General features: G+C 38.0%; 1 protein-coding gene across 1 annotated transcript; it reads left to right on the plus strand.

The window, feature by feature from the left end:
• Positions 1 to 14,678: 14,678 nt before the first annotated feature.
• Positions 14,679 to 15,636, plus strand: LOC102396450 (histone H3.3A-like). Its single transcript, XM_006054933.4, has one exon. The coding sequence runs from the start codon at positions 14,832 to 14,834 to the stop codon at positions 15,240 to 15,242; it is 411 nt and encodes a 136-aa protein (XP_006054995.3). The 5' UTR covers positions 14,679 to 14,831; the 3' UTR covers positions 15,243 to 15,636.
• Positions 15,637 to 27,806: the final 12,170 nt, after the last annotated feature.

The following is a 27,806-nucleotide window of genomic DNA, read 5'->3' on the forward strand; positions in this document are numbered from 1 at the left end:
GGCATATTGAGTGTGGCACTTTCACAGCATCATCTTTTAGGATTTCAAATAGCTTAGCTGGAATCCCATTATCTCCACTAGCTTTGTTTGTAGTGATACTTCTAAGGCCCACTTGACTTTGCATTCTAGGTTGTCTGGCTCTAGGTGAGTGATCACACCATCATGGTTACCATCGTGGTTTTGCATTTTTTTTTTAACCTGCCAACTATTCCCTAGTACCCTGACCAAAGCTGCCAAGATGGCTCCTTTCTAGACTCACCTAGCATGCAGGGTTTCTAGATTATCCTTGCTTTCTAATAAGACACATGAGGCCAAGAAAGAAACTAGTTCAAGGATTTTATTCTCTCTTCATTCCTTACCAGTTGCAAAGCCAAGTGTTCCTGAAACCTCCTGTCCTCTGTCTGGAAGTGGTTGTCTTCAGCTATCTGAACATTCATGGGCATCAAAGCTTCGCATAGGACACATAACCATGCTGCTGAATCCCAAAGAATTTTGCTCAGGACCTGCAGCCAAGCTTTTGCTGTCACTGCTGGATAAACATTACAAAGGAGAGGAAAATTTTCCCACCTCTTTTTGTCTAACTTAAGACAGGAATAAAGACCATGTTAATGGCCAAACACTATGTTTTCATGTCTCACTTAGAACATCAATGGATGAGTGTCTGCTTATTATTTTATAGAAATGTAAAAGGCAAAGTGTGAGATTTTAAGAAGAAGATGGGCTTTTACTAGAATGTTTAATGGTTTTACACATTCTTTCTTCTCACCAACAGACAACTCATTGTATAGAAGAGATACCCTGGGATACCCTGCTTGAGATCTTCACTGTCTGTTTTTTGTGTACGCTTCTTCTGAGAAGGTAAAATCATTATGCGGTAGTGTTGGCATCTCAGGTTACATGTGGGGTATTTTTCAAAAGGTCTCCCCAAAATAGAGCCAGTTTACTTTGTCACATTGGTGCTTTTCAATTTTGTGCTCATTTTAATTGCATCCACTCAGCAGTTCATTATAGTCTCAGTCCCTGAAGGTCACTCACTATTACCACCTCTGAAGCTGGTGCTGCACAAAACAGCATGACAGCACAGAGGAAGACCTTTGACTGCACTGTCCCTTCCTCAGATACTCACCACCTCAGCTACTTTTAATTCCTCCGTACCAAACTTGCAGCTTCAAAGAAAATGACTTTAGCATGCAGGTTTTATGTGGCATTTTAGACATCACAGGGTTTGTGTACGGGCTGTAAGGGGCGAGAGCCCTTTCTTACACCTCTGAGGTCTCGTAAAGGGAGTTCCTGATCTTGCTTATCTATAATGCTTAGCCCCTTTATAGACATCTTCCTGATGTCAAGCATGACAAGAAAGTAATTAAAATGGAGGACTTCCCATATATGTTTTAGAAATGAATTGGGAAGCCCTTGAATCACTGGTCTTGCATGATCTAGCACTTTACCACTCCCTGTTTTAAGGGGAGACTCTCTGTTTGGAAGTCTGATCAGGTTGCAATCTACAAAATCACAGCTCTGGAAAGAACTCCCTATTCGATATGCATCCATAGAGACATGAGTATATTATTCCTTCCAAAGTCAGCTGCAATTGAAGCTCACTAAATTGACTCCACATCTTCCTATCTCAGGCAGTGACAGAGGAATAGCAAGTATTTTTTACTAAAATGCTCATCTTTAACCAACCCCTTTTTTGAAGATTTCTCTATCACTGATGCAGAGGACATGATCTTTACTTCATAGAAGATGGCAGAACACCAGCAAATCAATGTTTGAGTCCAGGGGCTGCTGTCAGTGCATCAAATGCTTATCCAGCAACTGTGTCTTTTGCCAGCAATGTCATGCAGAATTGAGGACAGAATTTATTGTAAATGTAAGAGGATTAATGTCAAAAGGAAACTTTGCATTTTTGTGAGCATAAATATATATGTATGCATGCACGGAGGGTCAGGCATTGCACAAACATACCTGTCTTCACCCCTTGGTACTCCATATTAATGATAGCCAAGAAAATCATGCTAATTGATACATCTCACATTGTGTAACAATGTTGTTTCAACAGATAGCTTATACCAATTCCTCTACTAAGCTGCCTACACTGAGTGGTAGATGACTGGTTTCTTTTTATTTGTTCATTCTGTTCATTTTCATGGGGAGCACCCCAACACCCATCATCTTCCCACTCTGCTCTCTTCTAGCAGAATTTTCCTGAACTGGGTTGTATTCAGAATTATGAAGTTGTAATGGTTAATGGATAGAAAATTAAAGGAAAGGCAGGCAAGGGAAAATGTGGAAATCTGGTAGTCAAACCCTTAATCAAGTTGGTTTTACTTGGTTCACATGAAAAAAGTACCTCTCCAACAAGTGCTACCTTCCCAAAGATTACTTTTGTCACATCTCAAAATGGTGATGATCATTTATTAAATGGATGTGATGTTATAGGCACCGTGCTAAAAGCTGTGTGTGCACAGGGTCAGTTAATCCCTGTTCCCGTGCTGGTCTTATCCCCTTTTCACAGCTGCAAACACTGAGGTTCGGAGGAACTAACTCATCCGTGGTCAAATGGCTGCTAGATGATGAGTGTGTGTGGGATATGAACATGACAGTGTAGTCCGGAGCCTAGACACTTAATTAGGACTTCTCTGCACCATTTATTTTTACCCTTGAAATTCCCAATTATTTTGTAGATTTTGATAACCTATCATGAAGAGGTAATACAGAGGCAACAATAAAAGCTATATAGAGAAGACACATGAATTTTCTACACATATGTCAGCAAAATTTGATGCTCTGAAATGTGAATCTTTGTTCTCACCGCTTATAATGAACTTGATTTTGCTTGTGACACACACCTCTAGAGCTCAGTGTCAATCCTGTGTCCCTTACCACCACCATCCAAACAGCCAAGACCTAATCATTCAACTAATAGGCTGTAAATAAATTGTCTTCAGAGGTGGAGGTTACCTAGGAGCTAAAGTAATAAATTTTAAAATCACAGCTCCTAAATAGTACTGAGTTTTTACCAGAATACAATTTGACCATCCTTGTGCCCACAAACTTATTTTGAAATCTCACTTCAGTTCAGTTGCTCAGTCGTGTCCAGCTCTTTGCAACCCATGGACTGCAGCACGCCAGGCTTCCCTGTCCCATCACCAACTCCCAGAGCTTGCTCAAACTCATGTCCATCACAGTGGTGAAGCCATCCAACCATCTCATCCTCTGTCATCCCCTTCTCCTCCTGCCTTCAATCTTTCCCAGCATCAGGGTCTTTTCCAGTGAGTCAGTTCTTTGCATCAGGTGGCCAAAGTATTGGAGTTTCAGCTTCAACATCAGTCCTTCCAATGAACATTCCGGACTGATTTCCTTTAGGATGGATTGGTTGGATCTCCTTGCAGTCCAGGGACTCTCAAGAGTCTTCTCTGACACCACAGTTCAAAAGCATCAATTCTTCAGCACTCAGCTTTCTTTATAGTCCAACTCTCACATCCATACATGACTACTGGAAAGACCATACCTTTGACTAGATGGACCATTGTTGGCAAAGTAGTGTCTCTGCATTTTAATATGCTGTCTAGGTTTGTCATAGCTTTTCTTCCAAGGAGCAAGCATCTTTTAATTGCATGGCTACCGTCACAATCTGCAGTGATTTTGGAGCCCAAAAAAATAAAGTCTGTCACTGTTTGCATTGTTTCCCCATCTATTTGCCATCAAGTGATGGTACTAGATGCCATGATCTTAGTTTTCTGAATGTTGAGTTTTAAAGCCAACTTTTTCACTCTCCTCTTTCACTTTCATCAAGAGGCTCTTTAGTTCTTCTTTGCTTTCTGCCATAAGGGTGCTGTCATCTGTGTCTCTTTTTTTTTCATTCTTGCTTTTTATTTTATTTTTTTTAATTAATTTATTTTAATTGGAGGCTAATTACTTTACATTATTGTAGTGGTTTTGCCATACATTGACATGAATCAGCCATGGGTGTACATGTGTTCCCCATCTCCCACCTCCCTCCCTATCCCATCCATCTGGGTCATCCCAGTGCACCAGCCCTGAGCACCCTGTCTCATGCATCAAACCTGAACTGGCAATCTGTTTCACGTATGATAATATACATGTTTCAATACTATTCTCTCAAAATCATCCCCCCTCGCCTTCTCCCACAGAGTCCAAAAGACTGTTCTATACATCTGTGTCTCTTTTGCGGTCTCACATAAAGGTTTATTGTTACCATCTTTCTAAATTCCATATATATGCGTTAGTATACTGTATTGGTGTTTTTCTTTCTGGCTTACTTCACTCTGTTTAATAGGCTCCAGTTTCATCCACCTTATTAGAACTGATTCACATGTATTCTTTTTAATGGCTGAGTAATACTCCATTGTGTATATGTACCACAGCTTTCTTATCCAGTCATCTGCTGATGGACATCTAGGTTGCTTCCATGTCCTGGCTATTATAAACAGTGCTGTGATGAACATTGGGGTACACGTGTCTCTTTCGATTTTGGTTTCCTCGGCGTGTATGCCCAGCAGTGGGATTGCTGGAATCTCCACACTGTTCTCCATAGTGGCTGTACTAGTTTGCATTTCCACCAACAGTGTAAGAGGGTTCCCTTTTCTCCACACCCTCTCCAGCATTTATTGCTTGTAGACTTTTGGATAGCAGCCATTCTGACCAGCGTGAGATGGTACCTCATTGTGGTTTTGATTTGCATTTCTCTGATAATGAGTGATGTTGAGCATCTTTTCATGTGTTTGTTAGCCATCTGTATGTCTCCTGACAGTCTTGATTCCAGATTGTGCTTTGTCCAGCCCAGCATTTCATATGATGTACTCTTCAGATAAGTTAACTAAGCAGGATGACAATATATAGCCTTGATGTACTCCTTTCACAATTTGGAACCAGTCTGTTGTTCCATGTCCTGTTCTAACTGTTGCTTCTTGACCTGCATGCAGATTTCTCAGGAGGCAGGTCAGATGGTCTGGTATTCCCATCTCTTGAATAATTTTCCACAGTTTATTGTGATCCATACAGTCAAAGGCTTTGGCGTAGTCAATAAAGCAGAAGTAGATGTTTTTCTGGAACTCTTGCTTTTTCTGTGATCCAACGGATGTTGGCAATTTGATCTCTGGTTCCTCTGCCTTTTCTAAATCTAGCTTGAACATCTGGAAGTTCATGATTCACATACTGTAGAAGCCTGACTTGGAGAATTTTGAGCCTTACTTTGCTAGTTTGTGAGATGAGTGCAATTGTGCAGTAGTTTGAACATTCTTTGGCAGTGCTTTGGGTGAAATCTACAAATGCCCAATATCATTCCCTTGTAAGAACAGGGACTTCAAAGAATCTCTCAGATGATTTTGCTACTACTGTGGCCCATTCAATTCCCCTGACACTTGTTGAACTTAAACAACCCAGAGTGAGAAAAAATAGCCATTCTGGATGATATTTGTTTGATCAGGCTGTGAAAAATTGAATCACTCAATCAAGCCTGCATATTTAAGGGGACAGCTCAATTGAATGACAGCAGATTTTATGTGTGAGCCTGCATCTGTTAGTGGAGCTGACTAACAAAGTGACTGTTGATCATATGGATAAGTTTTTATCTAGTTGCAGCCTGGAGAAGCAATGAAAAGAAATTATCTACTCGTAAGTGATATCCAATCAAGGTGAGAACTGGAAACTGAATGTTTGTAAGTCTATGTTTATTAGAGCACTGCTTTGTTTTCTCTTATTTTGGGATAGTCTGCCTTGGGGGGATCATATTCACCTATTCAAATGTAAAGATGTAAAGAAGAGAAATCAGAGACCCCTTTAGAAAGTTAGATTTAGAATATTTCATCAAAGTTTATCTTGCATTGCCAGACTGACTTCTTGCTAAATCCTTGTTTTATCTCAGCCTTCTCCTTGGTTAAAATTCTTCTCTTTGAACCATCTCTAGGTTGAAACCTTCTTGGCAAAATAATATAAACCAGCATCTGCAGCTCGATGGACCTTTCAAGCCCTCCCAAGGTGAGAAAATGTTATTTTTCCCTTTTATGTGTTGTGGTTCATGGGGTAGTATTTGTCATCTTGTCATATAACAGTAATGACGTTCATCGTGTTGAAATACAGCCTTAAGCCGCAGCATCTATGGATATGGGAGCGGTCTCCATACTGTGGCCCTCATCAGCCCCTCCAAGCACTCCCAGGCTTATATATTCCCAATGAAAAGATTCTCCTTAAAATGCACCATTTCATTCTGGTTTGTCACAAGGGTCAGTTCCTCACTAGAACAGTCTTTCTTTTGGAGCGGCAGAGGGATAATTGGTTTTCATGTGGATGCTTTTTACCATATTTTACACTGACACTTGAAAAATTTGGTATTATATTCTTTAAGGATCCCTCCCCCCCTCCCCAATATATACATGCAGACTTACATGCTCCATTTCTATGGTGGAAACAGTTTTGTTGTTTGCCATGAGGACAGCTGTAGTTGAATCATTGTGGTAACATATAGTCAAGGAATTCCTGAAGGTGCAAATTGACAGCTCAGAGGGACATAACTTAGGCTTCCCTTTTGGGAAAACCACCTCTCTGCTCTTAGCTCTATAGAGACTCAGGGAAGCTGCCAGTAGGGCCACATGTACTCATTCCGTCAAGCCTAACCCCGTTGCCACTGCCCCCTCAGGCTGCACAGAGCCCCTTAAGATTTCTTCATACCTTCAAGCCACACAGTGAAACTCATTTTATCGTCTCTCTACTCTTATCTGTCTTTTAGGGAGAGGGGAACTGTGGGAGAAAGCACACAGAATGATATTCCCACTGACCTCTTCCAGGCGGGATTGTCTCAGTCTCGAATCTCCAGGAGAGACAGTTCTGCCTATTGACAAATAGACATTCTCAGGCAGTTTTTGAAAAAAAATAAAAAAAAAAACAAAAAAAAAACACTTTCACAGATGATCTTGTAATTTTTTTGGAGAAAAGTTACCCAAGAACATATAACCAAAAATATATAAAAATGTTATAGAGGTTAATGATCCAGTCAGTGAGATTTTGTGGTATTTCTGATTTGTAATTTTTTGTCAGTTCACTACCCCTATCCCAAAGAGAACACTAAGTTAAAAAGAAAAACTCATCAAAAGCCCTTCAAAGATTTAGGCGAGACCATTTCAGCAGTTGTTTAGTGTGATGGGGACAAAATATTCTATAAACAAAAAAGAATTTTCAAATATACGAGATATGACCTCATTTTTTGATCAAAGCATGATGATGGATACCTGACTTTCAAAGCCAAAAACTTACTTTTGTAATATTGCCCGAAATTTTAATTTATGTATATTTAATAATAAACTCTGGGCTTCCCTGGTGGCTCAGCTGGTAAAGAATCTGCCTGCAATACAGGAGACCCCGATTCAATCCCTGGGTTGGGAAGATTCCCTGGAGAAGGGCATGGCAACCCACTCCAGTATTCTTGCCTGGAGAATTCCATGGACAGAGTAGCCTGGCGGGCTACAGTCCATGGAGTCACAAGGAGTTGGACATGACTGAGTGACTAAGCACAGCGCAATAATCAACTCATTTAGTTGCTTTGTGTTGCTTTAGTTGCTTTATTTAGGTGACAGTGTTTTAGAGAACACAACAGAAGATAGCATTGCTCAAAACAATACATTCTGAATACTTTATTGAGTTGGTGTTATGGATACAGTTGAGTATTTGAGTACACTTACAGTAAAGATTTCCATGCTAAAATTGTTGTAGTCAAAATCTAGAAGAAGAACTTTGGGGCTTTAGTTGTCATTTGTCCGTGAATTAAGATAGATATAAATTATTTTCTAAAAAGAATTTTCATTCTGCTCATTGATAATGCCTTGACTTCTGGTAATCCTCTGCACGAATAGACCAGCTTTATGTTCATTTTTTTCAGTCATGTGTTTTTTGCTAGGCTCTAGTACTTTCATAAGGGGGAGAGGTATCTAGTTTGACATTTCATTAAGATATAGTTTTAAATCACACTGAAAAAGAAAATATATTCCAAATAATTGCCAAAGAGAATAATTTCAAAATCAAGTTATCCAAAATACAGCAAAAGCCTACCTGAAGGAAGCAGAGCTTATGGGGGACCACTCAAAGAATATGAATGAAATTCACATACACTTGGACACACTCTAAATATCTTCCTATTGAATTGCATTCGGGGTAAAGTCTTAGTCCATGTCATTAGCCATATGAAATTGATCATGTTATCTCTCAAGTATTATTGAGGATATTGAGCAATTACAGTACAGAGAATCCCTTGTATATGTGACCTCAAGGACACTTTCTACCTTATCTTAGTATCTGAGCTTCTCCTAACAATTGCTCTTTGTTATTAAGGATTTGCATTATGGATACCGTGGCTGGTGTATTGCCCTTTGCTCCTTACAGACATAGTCCAAATAGCCATCCACAAATACCAAATGCCTACAGGCTAGGCATTTTATATTGGTTGATCCCTAGATTTATTTAAGGTCGTTCTCCTTATTTTTCCTTTTTCTACCTCTAGTTAATATTCTTTTGCTGCATTTTAGTCATCTGGGAAACCATTTTTGTAAAAAAGAAGGCTAATAATATTGCTACTTAAGGGAAAGAGTTTATTACCCCAAAGCCTTAGAAAAGCCTGACTTATCCTATAGGAAGCTGGTAAAAATGAGAAAAAATTTCTGCCTGGTTTCTCAAAAAGATTCAAAAAGGAAAAGTTAAAGAGCTTCTTTGAATAAAGAGCGAACAAGCATATAAAAAAAATCAAAGCTGAGATAAAGTCAGATACAAATATAGCTAAAATAAGGAAATAGTACAAGAAAAAATGTAATAGAAAAATGTAAATTTGCTTTGATATTGATTATAGACAGCATAAATAATTTCTAAATTCATATCTATACTATGAAAGACACAGGAGATACCCATTCAGAAGCAGAGTAAAAAATGCAGAGGTAAGAAAAAATATGAAAGGCTTATATGCGAAGTCAGACTTGGATAGTAATTTTCCAAATTCAGAAACCAGGGCAGTATGAGGGAAGCAATAGTCATGGATCTAACAGACAAAACTTTTCTGAGTAAAGAAAAATCACGACTCAAAGTGAATTACCAGGGTCTAGGCAAAATTAGTTAGAAGAACCTACATCTAAATCTGGAGTAAGAAATGGCAACCTACTCCAGTATTCTTGCCTGGGAAATCCCATGGACAGAAGGGCCTGGTGGGCTATAGTCCATGGGGTTACAAAGAGTTGGACATGACTGATTAACTAAGCAACCACATCTAAATGAACAGTAATAATTTTTAAAACTTAAATTCAGGAACAAAAGGGAGAATTATATAATCACTTTTCAGAAATATGAAGCAATAAGAATGCTCGTTTCTTTTTTCAGTTTTAATGAAAGAAAAACAAAAGAATGTTATCTATAAAATTTCAAGGCATAAAAAGATTGAGAAGCAAGAATTACATTGTAAAATCTAGATGACATATCTATGCCAAGAGTCTCAGGCAGGCAAGGATTAAAGGATATATCACTATGTGTCCTTCCCAAGAAGAATACTTGAAGATAGATCCAGCAAGTGTCAAAAAAACTGGTGGGTTTCTGGAAACAGTGTAAAATCTAGATAATTATTAATAAGCTATTATAGATATAATTGCAGAATTCAATGAGAAATCCTAGAACTATTGGGTGAAAAAGTAGAGTCAAGTGACAAAAAATGATGTATAAAAATAAGCTGAATCTATAACCCTAAATGAAATAAAAACTTTGTAGTAAAGACAGACCATGGAAAATTAAGGGGACACTGAATTTTTGGCCATATATTATAAGGGAGTAGAATCAAAATTTATTTTTATGACCTTAAGAATTAAAGAGATATAGCTAAATTTAATATATCTAGATTGCTATAGAGTTAATTCAGAATTCCCCACTACTGTTAACTGCAAGATACCAATAGAGCAACAATCGTATAACCAGTAGAAGAGAGAAAACAAAGACAACAGTATCATCAGAAAGTTTAAAATAAGACCACAGAACCTTGCTAAATTTTAGCTCTAACTTTGTATGTGTAATCTTTGGGGTTTTCTAAGATACAAGGTCGTGTCAGCTGTGAATAGGGATAGTGTTGCTTCTTCCTTTCTAATTTGAATGCCTTTTCTTTCTTTTTCTTGCCTGCTTGCTCTGGCTAGAACTTCTCATATAATGTTGACTGGAAGTGGCAAAAGTGGGCATTGTTCCTTGTTCTGGGCAGGCAGGCTTTTTGTCTTTCGCCACTGTGTTGGCAGTGGGTTTTTCATGTATAGCCTTTATTGTGGTGTGGAAGTTAACTTCTATTTCTGTTTTACTAAGTGCTTTTTGTCATGAAAGGATGTTGAACTTTGTCAAATTCTTTTATTGCATCAATTGAGATGATTCGGGTTTTTTCCTGCATTCTATTGATGTGATATATTACCTTGATTAATTTTTGTCTGTTGACCCATTCTCAAATTCCAGAAATAGGTCCCACTTGGTCATGGTATATAACCCTTTTAATGTACTACTTTGATTTGCTGGTATTTTGTCCAGGATTTTTATGTCAATATTCATAAAGGATGTTTGTTATTTTCTTATAGTGTCTTTGGCATCAGTGTAAAAGTTTGTAAAATATATTCTGGATGCAAATTCCTTTTCAGATCTATAAAAAACAAGAACACAGAAATAAACATGCCAGTTATGACAGTACACACCAGTAAGTTACCATTTCCCTTTAACCCTTTACCTTCAGCCCCATAAAAAGATAACTTAAAGCAACCAAAGCATGTGGTCCTTACAGAAAATCTAATAGAGACAAAGGGGTTTTTTGTTTGTTTGTTGTTTGTTTTGTTTTAGGTACATAAATTCATAATTTTGAATATAAATATTGTGGTAGATTGAAGATGACCACAATTGCTTTGTCACCTTTCCCCCACCAAGAGGTGGAATCTATTGCCCCAACTTTTATATTAAGCTCACTTGTGACTTGCTTTGACCAATAAAAATCAGCAGAAGGTATTTTCTGGGCCTTGGACTGAAGAAGCCTGGCAGTCTAGGTTTTTGCACTCTTAGAACACAGCCACCGTGCTGTAAGGAAGCCTAAGTTATCTTGCTTGAGACCACAATGTATTTTACCACAATAAAAAATAATATATATTGATAGAACAAATGTCTGTTTTAAAAAATCACTTCATCTTGCTTTATCCTGCCTTATCACAGTTACTTTTAGTATTGATAGATTTTTTCTTCTTATAGTTTGCTCAGTATTTAAAAAAATTTTTTTAGAAATCCAGATTTTTTAAGGGTTTTCAAATGAAAAGCTTTATCTAGCAGTAATGCCCTCAGACTTCAAACCTCAGCTCCCTAAGGACCAGTGAAGTGTGCTCGTCAGTTGCAAACTGTGGGTTTGCAACATTCCACACAGTATTTTTTATTAAGGAAATGTTCTTTGTAAAAGTTCCAGTTAATTAGCAAAATAACCCGATTACTGCTGCTGCTGCTAAGTCACTTCAGTCGTGTCCGACTCTGTGCAACCCCAGAGACAGCAGCCCACCAGGCTCCCCTGTCCCTGGGATTCTCCAGGCAAGAACACTGGAGTGGGTTGCCATTTCCTTCTCCAATGCATGAAAGTGAAAAGTGAAAGTGAAGTCACTCAGTGTGTCCGACTCCTAGAACCCGATTACTACCAGTCTCTAGTATGCTAGTTGTCCCCCCAATCCAAATTATATAGTTAATATCTAAAGTTTCCATTTCTGAAGTAAATAGATTCAAGGAGGACCAAGTATATGATTCTTGCTGCATTTTTCTTATAGTCAATCCTTATTCAAGCATTTTGTTGCTGGAATATTCTGTATGAATCCTGCTTCTCTCACACTCATTTTCTCTCCCTCTTGCCCTTACAGTGTGTTCTAGGGACACAGCTGCTTAAAGCTGTCCTCAACCCCCATCCCTCACCTTGATATTTCTCACCTCTATACCTTTCTAGGATTGCATTCCCCTCCCTCCCCCTGCAATTTTGCTTTGCTGCACACACACACACACAAACACACACACAGACTTCAGCATTTCACTAAAACTCCCTTCTACTATCACCTCTTCCCAGTAATGTTCCTTGATCCTGTCCACTCAATCTCATCTAGACTCACAAACCCATGCATGCTTCAAGCTGAATTAGATGACTTTCCTCCTAACGCTTTTGTTTTCTTCTCTTATTACACTTCTTATATGGCATTCAGTTCAGTTCAATTCAGTTGCTCAGTCGTGTCCGACTCTTTGTGACCCCATGAATCGCAGCACGCCAGGCCTCCCTGTCCATCACCAACTCCAGGAGTTCACTCAAACTCACGTCCATCGAATCGGTGATGCCATCCAGCCATCTCATCCTCTGTCATCCCCTTCTCCTCTTGTCCCCAATCCCTCCCAGCATCAGAGTCTTTCCAATGAGTCAACTCTTCACATGAGGTGGCCAAAGTACTGGAGTTTCAGCTTTAGCATCATTCCTTCCAAAGAAATCCCAGGGCTGATCTCCTTCAGAATGGACTGGTTGGATCTCCTTGCAGACCAAGGGACTCTCAAGAGTCTTCTCCAACACCACAGTTCAAAAGCATCAATTCTTCGGCACTCAGCTTTCTTCACGTTACGTTTATCTTTTTGTGTGTTCACTTCCCCCAAACCTCCTTATTACTAACCTGTAAGATAAACTGTATTTCATTTACTTTTGGATTTCCCAGCACCTAGCAATGAGACCAGTGGGAGGTGACTCACTGACCAAATCAGAAAAAAATGAGTGAGTGAGTAGCTTGAGCCCCATGATATTAAATCTCTGCAAATAGTAATGCAGAAAACTGCATGGTTCCTTCCTCTAGTACGTTAATAACCTACTTGTCAGTTATTTGCTAGAATATGGATCCTTTACATTTCTTATTCTCTCACAAATAGCTACATAAAAAACCTTGGAGTGTTCGGCCACAGTTGTAGAATTTGTATCTGTTACTATGACATCTCTGTTTTATTCAGAATCTACTTCATTAAGTCCAGAATGGGTTAGTTTCAATACACAATTTGCAGCTGAATGTTGTTCTAATAACAAAATTCATCAGACAGAGACATCCTTCAAAGGTACGAAGAGTTAACTGTGTAATTTTCTTAATAAGACAGAGAAGGCAGTGCATCATTTTTTTTAACTATGGCATGCTCTGTGACACCATGTAATTTTTGGGGTATCTATACTTTACTTGGAAAAGAAAAAACAATACCTAGTTTCTTTTTAAGACTATTTTTGCTGCCAAGAAAAAAAATCATTTGCTCTGTCACAATTATGGCAATAGATCTTACAGTGAAGACATTTAATGACGGCTACAAAGCTTCCTTTATTTTACCTTACAGAGACAAGCTTTAAGCTGAACTAACTTGGCATGTCAGGAAAAGCAAAGAATGGATGTGTTTTAGTTTTAAAAATGCCTGTTTAAGAAATATGTTGTTAAAAAGTACTTTTTGGTCCTAAGTTTGCATGGCCTATGATAAGACTGTTGCCTTCTGTATATAGTAAGTTTAATTACATTCAGAAGTAAAAGATTTAGACTTTTTGTTCTTGGGAACTAAAATTTTAAGTTGAAATAAGGTTGACTAACTCAGTTGTTTCAGACTTATTTGCATCTTGAGGTTCCATTGGCTTCTAAATTTTTGAATTAATTTTGAATAGGAAATATGCTCAGAATATAAAATTCAGGAAGTCCCAAAGAGAGTATAGTGAAGTATCCTTCCTACCCAGGGCTCCCTGCTCTACTTAGCACTTTCCCCAATCCATGCACTTATACCAACTTCTTCTGTATCATTTCAGAAGTGTTATATGCAAAGCAAATATTGAATATGAACATGCAATTTTCTTATTTAATGTCTTTGAGACTATCCCATATCAATACATATTGCATTTATTTTAATAGCTGCATAGAATCCCATTAGATGGATAGAATGTAATTTATAATCAGTCACATATTGATAAACAAATGTTATTACAAATGATATCTCAAATGCTTATCATTGGCACATGTGTCTTTCCACAAATGTGAAATTATGTATGCAGCTTGAATTCACAGAAGAGAAATTGCTAGGTCAAAGGTTATGTATGTTTTTTCTCTTAACAGATATTGCAAACCAATATCCTTAGGTGTTACACCAATTTATATGCCACCAACAAAAGTGTGCTTGAATTTTCACATTCTCATCAGAGAACACGTTACCAAAATTTAATTTTTGCCAAATATAAAGGTTACAGAATATTCCCATATATTATAAACTATGGAACAGCTCTTATTTTTTCAAGACAGGTATCTGAAAAACTTTTTTTTAATGTGAAAATGTTCTTATTTAGAACATCTGAGCTAACTTTGATGAGTGACATAATCTAAAATGGTTTGCTGCTGCTGCTGCTGCTAAGTCGCTTCAGTCATGTCTGACTCCGTGCGACCCCATAGACAGCAGCCCACCAGGCTCCCGTCCCTGGGATTCTCCAAGCAAGAAAACTGGAGTGGGTTGCCATTTCCTTCTCCAATGCATGAAAGTGAAAAGTGAAAGGGAAGTCGCTCAGTCGTATCCGACTCTTAGCCACCCCATGGACTGCAGCCTACCAGGCTCCTCCCTCCATGGGATTTTCCAGGCAAGAGTACTGGAATACATTGCCTTCTCTGCTGAAATGGTTTAACACTCATCAAAAAAGGAATTTAGGTGTTCGCAGCCGCCGCCGCGCCGCTGTCGCTCTCCAACGCTAGCGCCGCCTCTAGCTCGCCGAGCTATAGCCGAAGGAGAAGGGGTGTAAGTAAGGAGGTCTCTATACCATGGCTCGTACAAAGCAGACTGCCCGCAAATTGACCAGTGGTAAAGCACCGAGGAAGCAACTCACTACAAAAGCCGCTCTCAAGAGTGCGCCCTCTACTGGAGGGGTGAAGAAACCTCATCGTTACAGGCCTGGTACTGTGGCACTCCGTGAAATTAGACGTTATCAGAAGTCCACTGAACTTCTGATTCGCAAACTTCCCTTCCAGAGTCTGGTGCGGGAAATAGCTCAGGACTTCAAAACAGATCTGTGCTTCCAGAGTGCAGCTATTGGTGCTTTGCTGGAGGCAAGGGAGGCCTATCTGGGTGGCCTTTTTGAAGACACCAACCTGTGTGCTATCCATGCCAAACGTGTAACAATTATGCCAAAAGACATTCAGCTAGCACGCCGCATACGTGGAGAACGTGCTTAAGAATCCACTATGATGGGAAACATTTCATTCTTTAAAAAAAAAACAAACCATTCTCTTCTTCCTGTTATTGGTAGTTCTGAACGTTAGATATTTTTTTTTCCATGGGGTCAAAAGGTACCTAAGTATATGATTACAAGTGGAAAATAGGGGACAGAAATCAGGTATTGGCAGTTTTTCCATTTTCATTTGTGTGTGAATTTTTAATATAAATGCAGGGACATAAAGCATTAATGAAAGTCAAAATGTTTCAGTGAACAAGTTTCAGCAGTTCAACTTTATAACAGTTATAAATAAACCTGTGAAATTTTTCTGGACAATGCCAGAATTTGGATTTTTTTAAAACAAGTAAATTTCTTATTGACTGCAAAAAAAAAAAAAAAAAAAGGAATTTAAAATTTTTCTTTGTAGAGTATGCCCACATCAAAACAGAGGAAAGAAGAATGTGAAATCTTTCCCCACTTCCTTTTTCCCCCAGCTCCAAATCCATTCTGTACTGGCTAGTCTTTACTCATTGCTCTCCCACCTTTTCCCCATGTAATAAAGAGATCGTTTAGTTGACAGTTATTTTTTCCTAAGTGTGGTTATTTGAAGTATAGTGACTGGATAAAACCAAATGTCTTTGGAATTTAAGGGCAAATTCAACTAATAGGAGACAGGACATTTTCGCCTTTTCTTTTAACCAGTTTACCAGATCATCTTCTATGCTAATTTTCCTTTAGATCTGAGTTTTTATTTATTTCCTTTTCTGCTTTCTTAGGAAAGAAACCTATCCCCTGAATCTGCCGAGCTGACTTAAATGCTCTTTTCCAAAGCAGAGCACAAATTAATGAAGTCTTTTATTATATGGTAGTCACTGTCATTGTGGTTAAATACAAATAGCGCAGAGGCAGTGCTTTTTAAAGATAACACAAACACACATGTGCAGTGGTTTCTCTTTGATGAATATGGCAACCTGTTCATTTTTTCACAGCTGTAAGAAGACAGTTGTTAACAAGTAAAATCCAAATATCCATTTCATCTTCTCAAATGAGAGAGAGTATAAATAAGTTAAAGCTAAAACTTCACTAAGATTCATATACTTGGCCATGTATTTATATTTGAGGAACATTAAAAAATTATTTATATTTGGCCATTCTAAAAATTAAAATGCAAAATTGGGCACAATGGGAGGTCCAATTGAGATAGTGTTGCAGATTAATGCTTAAATATTATAGTTAGCCATGCTGATGCTGTGCTTAGTTGTATCTGACTCTTTGTGACCCCATGGACTGTAGCCCACCAGGCTCCTCTGTCCATGGGGATTCTCCAGGCAAGGATACTGGAGTGGGTTGCCATGCCCTTCTCCAGGAGATCTTACTGACCCAGGAAGCAAACCAGGATCTCCTGCATTGCAGACAGATTCTTTACCGGCTGAGCTACCGGGAAGCCCATAGTTGGCCATAATGTTAGGGGAAACACACTGACTGAAACTGCCCACCCTGGCCAGGCAGCATAGTAACCATTTGCATGAGTTGTTTTATGACAGGAGGTCCTGGTAATGAACATTGAACTAATAAGCCACCACCAACCGGAAGAGTTCGGGAAAGGTCAAAAGGAGTTACCACATGTCAGACCGCATCCCAGAATCCTTCTCTCTGGCATCCATCTTGGCTGAACAAGGCATGCACCGCCAGAAAGGACTCTGAGTCAGAATGATTGGCTAAAGACAACCCAGAAGCTAATCCCATCACCATAAAACCTGAGACTGCAAGCCATGTAGCAGAGCTGTTCTCCTGGCTTCTCTTACCCTACTGCTGTCCACCCGGCTGCCCTTTCACAATAAAATCTCTTGCTTTGTCAGCATATGTGTCTCTTCGGATAGTTCATTTCCGAGTGTTAGACAAGAGCCCAGTTTTGGACCCTGGAAGGGTTCCCCCTTCCTGCAACAATAACAGGCTCTAAAATTAAGGTTTACACTAAAACCAAAACAAAAAATTAATTTAAAAGTATGAAAAAAGCCAATGATAGTTTCAGTAGGTTAAAGCACACTCAGTAGCAAAATCTTTGGTAACATTGATAAAGAAGTCAATATCTAAAGGACCAGTTCCAAGTACTGATATTTTAGTTTTAGTTTTGCTTTTGATTAAAAATAATATATGCTGGGTGTTAAGCACATTCTGATGAAGTATGCTATTACAGTTAGTTCTAGTAGATATATTTATGTTTTGTATTAAAAAAAAAAAAGAGGCAAAAACTTTGAGAGAAACTGTTAGGCCAGAGGTGAAATCAAAAGGAAGATTCCAATTACACAACAGGCAGAATTTAACAATACAGATAGAGCAGGAAAAATGTAATACAAAGCATGCTGAAGCACGAACCAAAATGTGTTGGCAAGATTTCTAGAAGGAGAGTGGTGATGCAAGAGAAAGTTGATAATGTACACTGAAATGTCAGGGACCATAAATAGGGTGTGTTCCAAGAAGAACCTTTTTTATGTCTCCTGCATTTGCAAGCGGGTTCTTTACCACTGACTCTACCTAGTAAGCCACAAAGAACCTTTTTTAAATAATGCTAACATTATTTTCAAGTATAGCTTATGGTCTGAATCTCTTGTTAGGTGGGGAATGACCTCTCAGTTCTAAAGCAGTGATTATTAGAGTGTGGTCCCATACCAGTATCATGGGCATCACTTTTGGGAACTTGTTAAAAATAAACTGAGTTGAGGCCCAGAAATCTGCAAATTTTACAAGCTTTCCAGGGATTCTGATGAAGGCTCAAGTCTGGAGCCCACTGTTCATAGAGTGAAGCTATTGTCTCAGTGGTTTTAAGAATCAGAATGTGTCAAATAAGCCCTTTTAGATTCCAGGAAACTCTATTTCCATGTCCTGGTATCATAAGATTGTCTGTCTGGAGCAGGAGGAAACAGGCCGAGGAAGAGTCTCCATTCTGTGGTATATCTTCACAATCACAGTTCATAAATTAGTTTTGGTTTCTCACCGTCCCAGAAGTCTGTTCTGTATTATTGATTATTGTAGTAGAAGAGAAAGGCTTTTTCTGCTATTGGAAAGGAATGTTAATTGTGTCAGTTTTCCCTTACTTATACCAATGTGAGGCAAACACCATAATGAACACAAACTCCATGTGGAAATCTTGGAAAGTATGTGCTTTCTAGATGGCAAAGCCTTTTGGGCATACTCCGCTCATATGCCATAGAGACCACCATGTTGTTGTTGTTTTTATTGTTAACTCATAGTAGTTAATCACTACAATAAGAATTAATATTTATTGAGCATTCTCAAGCTAAGCATTGTGTTGAGAAAAAACTTATTTAAGCCATTGGTGTATGAGTTAGGTGCTATTATAACTCTCATTTTATACATAGTGGAACTTGAAGGGGTTAAGTAACTTGTCTAAGATCATTCAATTAATAAATATGTGGAAAAAAGGACCTCACTAGATTTGATGCCAGATCTCATGTCATTAAAATCCTACAGTCTCTTCTTCTCTATGCCTTTTACCTGGACTGAGACAGTCCCCCAAGATCTTTCTTCTGTTCTTGATAGCTTCCACAACCCATTCTGTTCTGGGCTTTTGTTCACAACCAACATCTACAAAGAAGTGAGATACCTTTTAACTTTTTTTCCCACTATTCCTCTTCTTATACAGAACATAAGTGTGTAGGCTATATAGTTTTAAGGATTTTATTGCCTTCATAATGAGAAAACCAGGTATCTAAAACTGACTAACATGGAGAAAGTAACCAACTTTTAAAAAAAAATATATATATATATATATAATTATGTTTAATAATTATATTATAATTTAATTATATAATTATATAATTATAATATAATTTAATTATAATTAAATATATATTTAATAAAATTACTGCATTTAATATTAAAATACATATTTTAAAGATACATTACTAAGGTCTTAAAATTGTGTTTTATAATCCCTGAATTCTTTACCATATTGTAAGGTAAGTCCAAGGGAGTTTCTCTGGATTTTGTACATTTTGAGTCGAGTAGGGGGAGGGGGATTGGGACCAGAGAAATAAGCAGGCATTCTCACATAGGTTGTTCCTGAACCTCCCCCCCAGCCCTTTCTTTAACATCCTTGCCAATGCTTGCCTTCCTCTCAACTTCTCATCCAGCTCGATCTCAGTTCCTATCAATTGCATCTTCTAAGTAGCCCTGTATTTGGTGACTTCTTCCTGCTTTTACTGTTACCGCCTTTAGTATTACCTGATGTTTTTGAATTACATACTAAAGATAGTAGAGATATACAGAAGGCATTTAAGGCAAGGAAGTGGCATAATCACATATGAATTTCAGAGTCATCATTCAGACAGATAAGCAGAGGACAGATTTGAAGGGAAACCAGAGGCAATGAGATAAATGAGATAAGGATGAATTAAATAAAAAGCATAGGAGCACTGAATACGGTGAAGGCAAATGATGGAAACTTCTGTATTGGTTTCTGTTTCTGTTCTTTGCAGATTACAAATTCATTTAACATTCATTCAGTAAATGTGTACTGAGCACCCAACCATGTGAGAGATGTGTTGCTAGGCTATGGCAACACAATAGTGAAGAGAACAGAACACAAAAATGCCTCTAGGTAGCTAATGCTTTGTATTGTTGGCCACCGTTATACTTTTACATAAATGAATGCTCTGAGAGACTATTTTACTAAACAAATAAAAAAATGTATTCCTGTGTAGGTCACTGATTTGGGGATGAGGACACGGCACCAGGAGAGGAGAAGTCATGAAGACAAACCTTCCCTGCCTTGTGGTCTTAACTAGGTTTCCCCCAGACAGAAGGGAGGTAGTTGGCCATTAGTTACCATTAAATAGAATCATATATTCAGATTTTTTAGATGTGCTGTCATCCAGCATATAGTAAACTCAAGAATGAATAGAATATAAGTCAGCTAAGTCTGAATTTGGAAAAAGGAAAAATAAAAGACTGCTATCTCTAAAGAAATGTAGGTAGAAGCCCAGGTCAGAGGTTTGCCATCTCTAGGAGGGTCACCAGGTCATGATGCTTGGGAGTGGATGGTTATCCAAAGAGAATCCAAAGATGAAATGGCTAAAGAATTGTGAAAGAAAACAACTATGGCTAGGCTACTGTGAACGTGGTATTGGGCTTGAAAGCAACAAACTTAAGTTTGATGCCCTGCTATGTTCTGCACAAACTGTATGATTTTAAGCACACGAGACAGTCCTTCTGAGCTTGTTTTCCTATCTTTAAAAATGATACATTAACACTTACTCTAATCGCACTACAGCATAATGTGAAAAGTCAAGATTAGAGTGAGAGGCTAATAAAAAGCTATATTTTATCAGTTTTATCTTTCTCATTATACTGTAAAGTAAGCTACTTCAAATTAGTTTTTAAGAGAAAGATTACAGATGTATGACTGGAATTATATATAATACACATAAAAGAAATTATTGCTATTATCCACTACCATGTCCATGCCTAAAAACAGGGACTGTATTTTTTTGCTTTTTATCATTATTTTTATTGAAGTATAGTTGATTTACAATATTACATTTATTTCTCCTATGGAGCACAGTCCTGTAGAGCACAGTGATTCAGTTATATATATATATATATATATACACACACAATTCTTTTTTTATATTTTTTTTCATTATGGCTTATTTTAAGATTATTGAATACAGTTCTCTATTCTACACAGTAGGACCTTGTTGCTTATTTATTCTATGTGTAAAACTTTATATCTGCTAACCCCAACCACCCACTCCATCCCTTGGCAATCACCAGTCTATTCTCGATGTCTGTGAGTCTGTTTCTGTTTAATGGATAAGTTCAATTGTGTCATATTTTAGATTCCATGTTTAAGTGATATCATATAGTATTTGTCTTTCTGATTTACTTCACTTAGTATTATAATCTAATCTCTAGTTGTATACATGTTGCTGCCAATGGCATTATTTTTTTTAATGGCTGAGTAGTATCCAGACAGAACTATAATTTAAGAAGATACATGCACCCCTGTGTTTATAGCAGCGCTATTACAATAGCCAAGCCGTGGACAACATAGGTTGCTAAATGCCCACTGACAGATGATTGGATACAGAACATGTGGCAGATATATATATACAAAGGGACCATTCTTAAATCATTTAGAATCCCAAGAATCTTATACATAATCAGTTCAGTCTCTCAGTCGTGTCCAACTCTTTGCAACCTCATGGACTGCAGCACACCAGGCTTCCCTGTCCATCACCAAGTCCTAGAGCTACTCAAACTTATGTCCCTAGAGTCGGTGATGCCATCCAACTATCTCATCCTCTGTTGTCCCCTTCTCCTCCCACCTTCAATCTTTCCCAGCATCAGGATCTTTTCAAATGAGTCAGTTATTCGCATCAGGTGGCCAAAGTATTGGAGTTTCAGCTTCAGCATCAGTCCTTCCAGTGAATATTCAGGACTGATTTCCTTTAGGAAAATTGTATATAATCAATTATCATTAAATATTGGTTGGATGAGTGAATAAAAGCACACACACACAAAAAAAGAAAGAAACATTTCTAGTTTTCCTAGGACTGACTCTGGAGAAAGTATCAGTGGCCTTCCAGATCTTTCTAGGGATGAAGAAATGAAGTCAGAATTTGTGTGACCTATTTTATAGTAGTTTAAAACTGGTTGGTACTGTACCTCAACTTAATTTGCAAATTGTCTAGTTTCTTGCTCTTCAAAGTATACTTCTAGAACAATACTAGTCTGCAAGCTCTTTGTCACTGGTCTGTGACAATGTAAGTACAGAAATTAAGAGTAAGCATTTAGAAATGCTAGCAGCAACTTGACAGTGTAAATTTACATCTATTGAATCTTTTTAAAAGTTGGCTTGTATTTTTTCTTTTACATTTATTTTTCCATATATTCATTTTATTATATGTTGCAAAATAATTGGTATATGGCAGAGTAGAGTTGGGGGAGAGTCATCCTTCACTAAAGGCAGTCTGAGAAGCAGTGACCTGGTTTATCATTCTAGTTGTTTTCAGTCACTAAGTCATATCCGACTATTTGCGACCCCATGAACTGCAGCATGCCAGGCTTCCCTGTCCTTCACTATCTCCTGGAGTTTCCTCAAATTCATGTCCATTGAGTAGGTGGTACCATCCAACCATCTCATCCTCTCTCGTCCCCTTCTCCTCCTGGCTTCAGTGTTTCCCAGCATCAGGGTCTTTCCCAATAAGTCAGCTCTTTGCATCAGGTGGCCCAAGTATTGGAGCTTCAGCTTCATCATCAGTCCTTCCAATGAATATTCAGGACTGATTTCCTTTAAGATTGACTGGTTTGATCATCTTGCTGTCCAAGGGACTCTCAAGAGTCTTCTCTAGCACCACAATTCAAAAGCTTTCAAAAACTATATGTGATTATACTAAAGATGTCATATCCATGGGCACTCTATAGTTTTTATGATTCCTGTAAATTAAAATTGGTGTAAGCGCAAATAAACCAGTCCTGGTTTAAATAATTACCATAATGCTTAGTCTAGGGGGACTAGGGAGCTGATGTCTCATGGTATCATGGAAAAAATCAATAAGAACCAAAATTTTATCCAGTTCCTCCATCTACTAATGGCATGGCCCTAGTTGAGAAGGAATTCTTTAACACTGTTCTCCTACTCGTAAAATGGGCATAGTTATTTCTGTATTAAAGAATTTTGAAGCATAATTGGCTCTACAGAGGTTGCTTAGTACAGGATCTGGCACAGAGGGGAAGCTAGTTTTCAGTATTATGATAGTTGTTTTGGCAGATCCTCTGGGTAAGGGAATAGGGTCAGTCGGCTCTGATGGCATAAAACAGCACAGATTCTAGTGGACAGTTGAAGCTCAAATAGTTCTGACCATGGCTGCTAGTGTGTATTGATGATTCGTAGCTTTAGTGGCATACATAACACTTAGGAATCTTATTAAGGTGTAGTATTTAGTAGATCTGGAGCCCAAGAGTCTACAGTTCTAAGTAACTTCTGGATAGCGTGAATTCTGCTAGTCCGCAGACAGTACTTAGGGTAGCAGGGTCATAGACTAAGGTTCCAGCTTTAGCAGGTAAAATACCACGAGAGCATGCACACTGGACCCTGTCCCCAGAGTTTCCATCTAGTAGTTCTTACAGTAGTTGAATGGATGGATCCCATTGGATGTGACCTGAAAATGTGCATCTCTAACAAGTTACATCAGCATTAGGTGTTATTGTAGTTAATGACTAGGGAACCACACACCTTGAGAACTGTTGCCCTGGACTGTGTGGCAGACATCTTGGCTTCTTCATTGACCTTAAACAAATGACCTGATTTGCCTCAGTTTCCTCAGTTATAAAATAAGGATAAACTGAATAATTCGTAAGAATCCTTCTAGTACTAAAATCTATCCATTCCTCCTGGCCTTTGTCTCGAAATAAACAAATATGCTGCATTGGTGACTCTGAAATGTACGTAAATACATTTTTACCAATAGTGTTTCCTTCATTCAAAAATGACCAATAATGACACAGGTTTACTTATGGAAGAACACCTGTCAGCATCTTTTTTTGCCTTGATATGTGCTAAGGCTAATTGAGAACTGATTTTCTAAAAAATGAAAATCAGAACCTAGAAGTCTTGTTCCTTCTGCCTGCTGTCCTCAAGAACAATGCAACAAAGAGCTCTTCTTTTTTCACTTAGAGTATTCCAGACTAGCCTTAATAATTGTTGTTTAGTAGCCAGAAACTATACTGTGTACTTGATGTGGATCATCCTATTTAGCCTTCACAACTACTGTAAGAGGTAGTTACTAATCTCATTCATTTAAGTAGAAAACTAGGAGATTTAAAGTAAGTTACCCAGGTGTGTACAGTGGTAGTGATGGAGCTAAAATTAATTCCTAGCCTGGGAGAGCAACCTAGACAGCATATTAAAAAGCAGAGACATTACTTTGCCAAGAAAGATCTGTATAGTCAAGGCCATGGTTTTTCCAGTAGTCATGTGTGGATGTGAGAGTTGAATTATAAAGAAAGCTGAGTGCTAAAGAATTGATGCTTTTGAATCATGGTGTTGGAGAAGACTCTTTAGAGTCTTTTGGACTGCAAGAAGATCCAACCAGTCCATCCTAAAGGAAATCAGTCCTGAATATTCATTGGATGGACAGATATTTAAGCTGAAACTCCAATCCTTTGGCCACATGATGAGAATTGACTCACTGGACAAGACCCTGATGCTAGGAAGGATTGAAGGCAGGAGGAGAAGGGGATGACAGAGGATGAGATAGTTGGATGGCATCACGGACTCAATGGACATGAGTTTGAGTAAGCTCTGGGAGTTGGTGATGGACAGGGAAGCCTGGCATGCTGCAGTTTGTGGGGTCTCAAAGAGTCAGACGTGACTGAGCAACTGAACTGATCTGAGCCTGAGAGATGGCAGAGACCACATTGTTAACCACTGAGGATGCAGAACAGAGAAGAAGAGAAAAAAAAGGAGGAGAAGGCTGATTGATGCTTTCAAGTTTACTAATCCCTAATAATGGAGTCTAATGACAGAGTCAAAAACTACAACGAGGTTGAAAGATTTCAAACAGAAAAGAGTGTAAATCTATGATTTCAAGAACATTTTAAACTAATCCATGGTGACAAAAGTCATAGCAGTGGTTAACTCTGGGGAGAAATGGGGGAGTATGGGAAGAAGGAAACTTTCTAGGGTGAGTGAAAATATCTGGATATTGGTCACAAGGGCTTCCCAGGTGGCACTAGTGGTAAAGAACCTGCCTGCCAGTTGAGGGGACACAAGAGATGTGGGTTTGATCCCTGGGTCGGAAAGATCACCTGGAGTAGGAAATGGCAATCCATTTTTGGCAATCCAATCAGTATTCTTGCCTGGGAAATCTCATGGATAGAGGATCCTGGCGGGTTACAGTCTATAGGATTGCAAAGAGTTGGACATATTTGAAGCTTAGCACTGAACTGAAGTGGTCACAAGGGCATATATATATATATATATATATATATATATGTATACACATACACATGCAAAACCTCATTGAGTTCTGCATGTAAGATTTGTGTACTTTAATGCTTGTTAATTCTACTTCAGTTAAAAAAAAGGTACCTGAGAGCAAAATGCATGTGCATACACATACATGTAGGCCAACATTTTCTAATTTATATTTAAACCATATATTAATGATTCCTCACTGAGCTTCTATAGGTCAGTCAGAATTACCACTCCATTTCACAGATGAATTAAGCAAGGTAAAGAAATCCATAGTGCATGACTGACTTTCTAGTTCCCAACATTCTTCATAACTTTATATTAGTTAGACAATGTGAGCTTTTATGCTTGTGGCTAGACACATTTGTAAAAAAATACAAAATTAAATATAAAATGTATAGTCCTAAGCCATAAACTATAGTCTTTTCACCAGCATGTGATTTTAGGTAGTATGTTCAGGATGTTTCTAAAGGGATAGTTGTTTTCAGTGAACTGCTTTATTTGTTAATGTTCAGTTCACCTATACTTTTCTTATCTTGGTTTATGATACTATATCTCCTTATTTCTTTGTAAGTTAATGGAAGATAATTCCCTGAGAATCCCATTTGCTATGTCCATCCAATCATAAGGTCACTTAATTTAGTGCCCTTATTAAGTACCACTCTAAAGTTTAATAATTTTGCTGGCACCAACACTTTGCCATTTCTCCCCCAATGTATTTTGTGTAATTTATTCTTGTTACAACTCATCCCCCTTCATCTGCCCATAAACTGCAGTCATGATATTTCATGATATTGCCAGCACCATATAATTTACAAACGGCCTTGCATACCTAAAGGTCTGTTTAGAAAGAAAGAATAAATTGTTGCAGAGAGAGCTTGGTTAAACAAGTGGAATCAGGAAGTTTCATTAGCGAGAGCTCAAAGAGATTTTTATAGTGGTAGTTTCTTATTCTTAGACAAGGAACAGATACTTGCAGAGGGAAATAAAGCAGGCGGCTATTTTGTGTTCCTAATTAAATTGTTTGCCACCAGTGGCAAAACAGAATCTGCCACTGTTAAATAGGCAACATCAAGGTAACTGGCATTGGTTCCTAAAAATATGTCAGTGCAAAGATTAATAAGAACAATTCTCAGAGAAAGGACTACAAACCTAAACAAACAAACAAAAAATAAATGAATACCTTTGAAGTACTTTTTTTTGTGTGCATGAGAGATCTGCCTTAAATGTTGAAATGAACAAAAGCCTAGAATTCACAGGCGGCAACATTTTAAATCTATCCTCTGAGGAGTGGGTAATTCTCTAAGCTACAGAATGGGAATCCACCGCTGTCCCCACGCCTTGAGGCGCAGTGCCTGTTAAATGAATCCGGAGTACAGACCGTAAGAGAAAAAGTCCAGCTCTGTCTCCTCCCTACATTACAATTATGAACTGGATTTTCTATTCTTTCTGCATGGGTTTCATTAAAAATAACTGTGTTATCACTAAATGTACTGGAAAATAAATATTTTAACTGCAAACTCCTTTTCATTTTCTGTTTTGGAATAGTACAATACTAGTGTTATTTTTAAATATTTTAAAAATTATATTTGTTACATAAAGTGTGAGAACTTGTGAGTCTTATCTCTGCTTTGAGAAAACGTGTTTCCCCAGTAAAGGTGTCATTCTTTTAGGTATGTTTGTCTATTCATGTTATGACTGAGAAATAATGAACAAATAATGCTAAGGTTTAACCGGTGTTTACAGATTCCCATTTTAAGACACATTCAGAAACTTTAAGAATTAAATAATTCTCCTCCCCCCACCTTGAAATTACAAAATCAAGTGAGGGGGGAAAATATTTACTTCCTATAATTTTAAATAAGATTTAAGTCCTTTAAGATTTACTTGCTAATACTGCTGCCTGATTTTAGCTTCCAGAATAGCAGTAAGTAAAAAAAAAATTTTTAATAAAAAATCAAATATAAATGAAAAACACTCCCTCATATTAAGATAGGAACCCCCTGGTGTTTGAAGCTGAAATTCAGGAGAGAATCTCACACACTCTCAAATATGGTATCATTACTTTCCTTTAGCAGAAGGGATATGATAGGGCTGACAAATGTGATCTCTGTTGGCAGAAAAGAGAATGGGATCAGCTCCTTTTATGAACACATGAAAAAGCCTGTATAACTTTAGAAATCTTGATGTGATTGAAGATTAGTAGATTTTAGCAGATCTCTCTTTTAGACAGTTTTCCGCTATCCTTTGATAAGCCACTTCATTTTGCCATCTCAGGATACCAGTGGGGGTGGCTGGTATTTTTTCTTGCTGTGTGAATGACATCACAGAACTGGCATACCCCAATAGCAGATAAAAGGCGCTACATCCACAGAGCCATGGGCACCTCTAGGATCTGGGAAAGCAGGAAGGAAAGAACACAAACATGCAAACTCCTGGTTAGGTGGCTTTCATTCTCTAGGTGTTTATTATTTGTATGTTTATTTTTAAAGAAAGACATTTTCTGTCTCAGATTCTGGAAATTAATGTAGGGTGGTTTTCTTCTTTGCTTGAGAAATGTGATTGTAAATGTCACTTCTGTGT

The sequence above is a fragment of the Bubalus bubalis genome, chromosome 8 (assembly GCF_019923935.1).
Source record: "Bubalus bubalis isolate 160015118507 breed Murrah chromosome 8, NDDB_SH_1, whole genome shotgun sequence".
Classification (NCBI taxonomy): domain Eukaryota; kingdom Metazoa; phylum Chordata; class Mammalia; order Artiodactyla; family Bovidae; genus Bubalus; species Bubalus bubalis.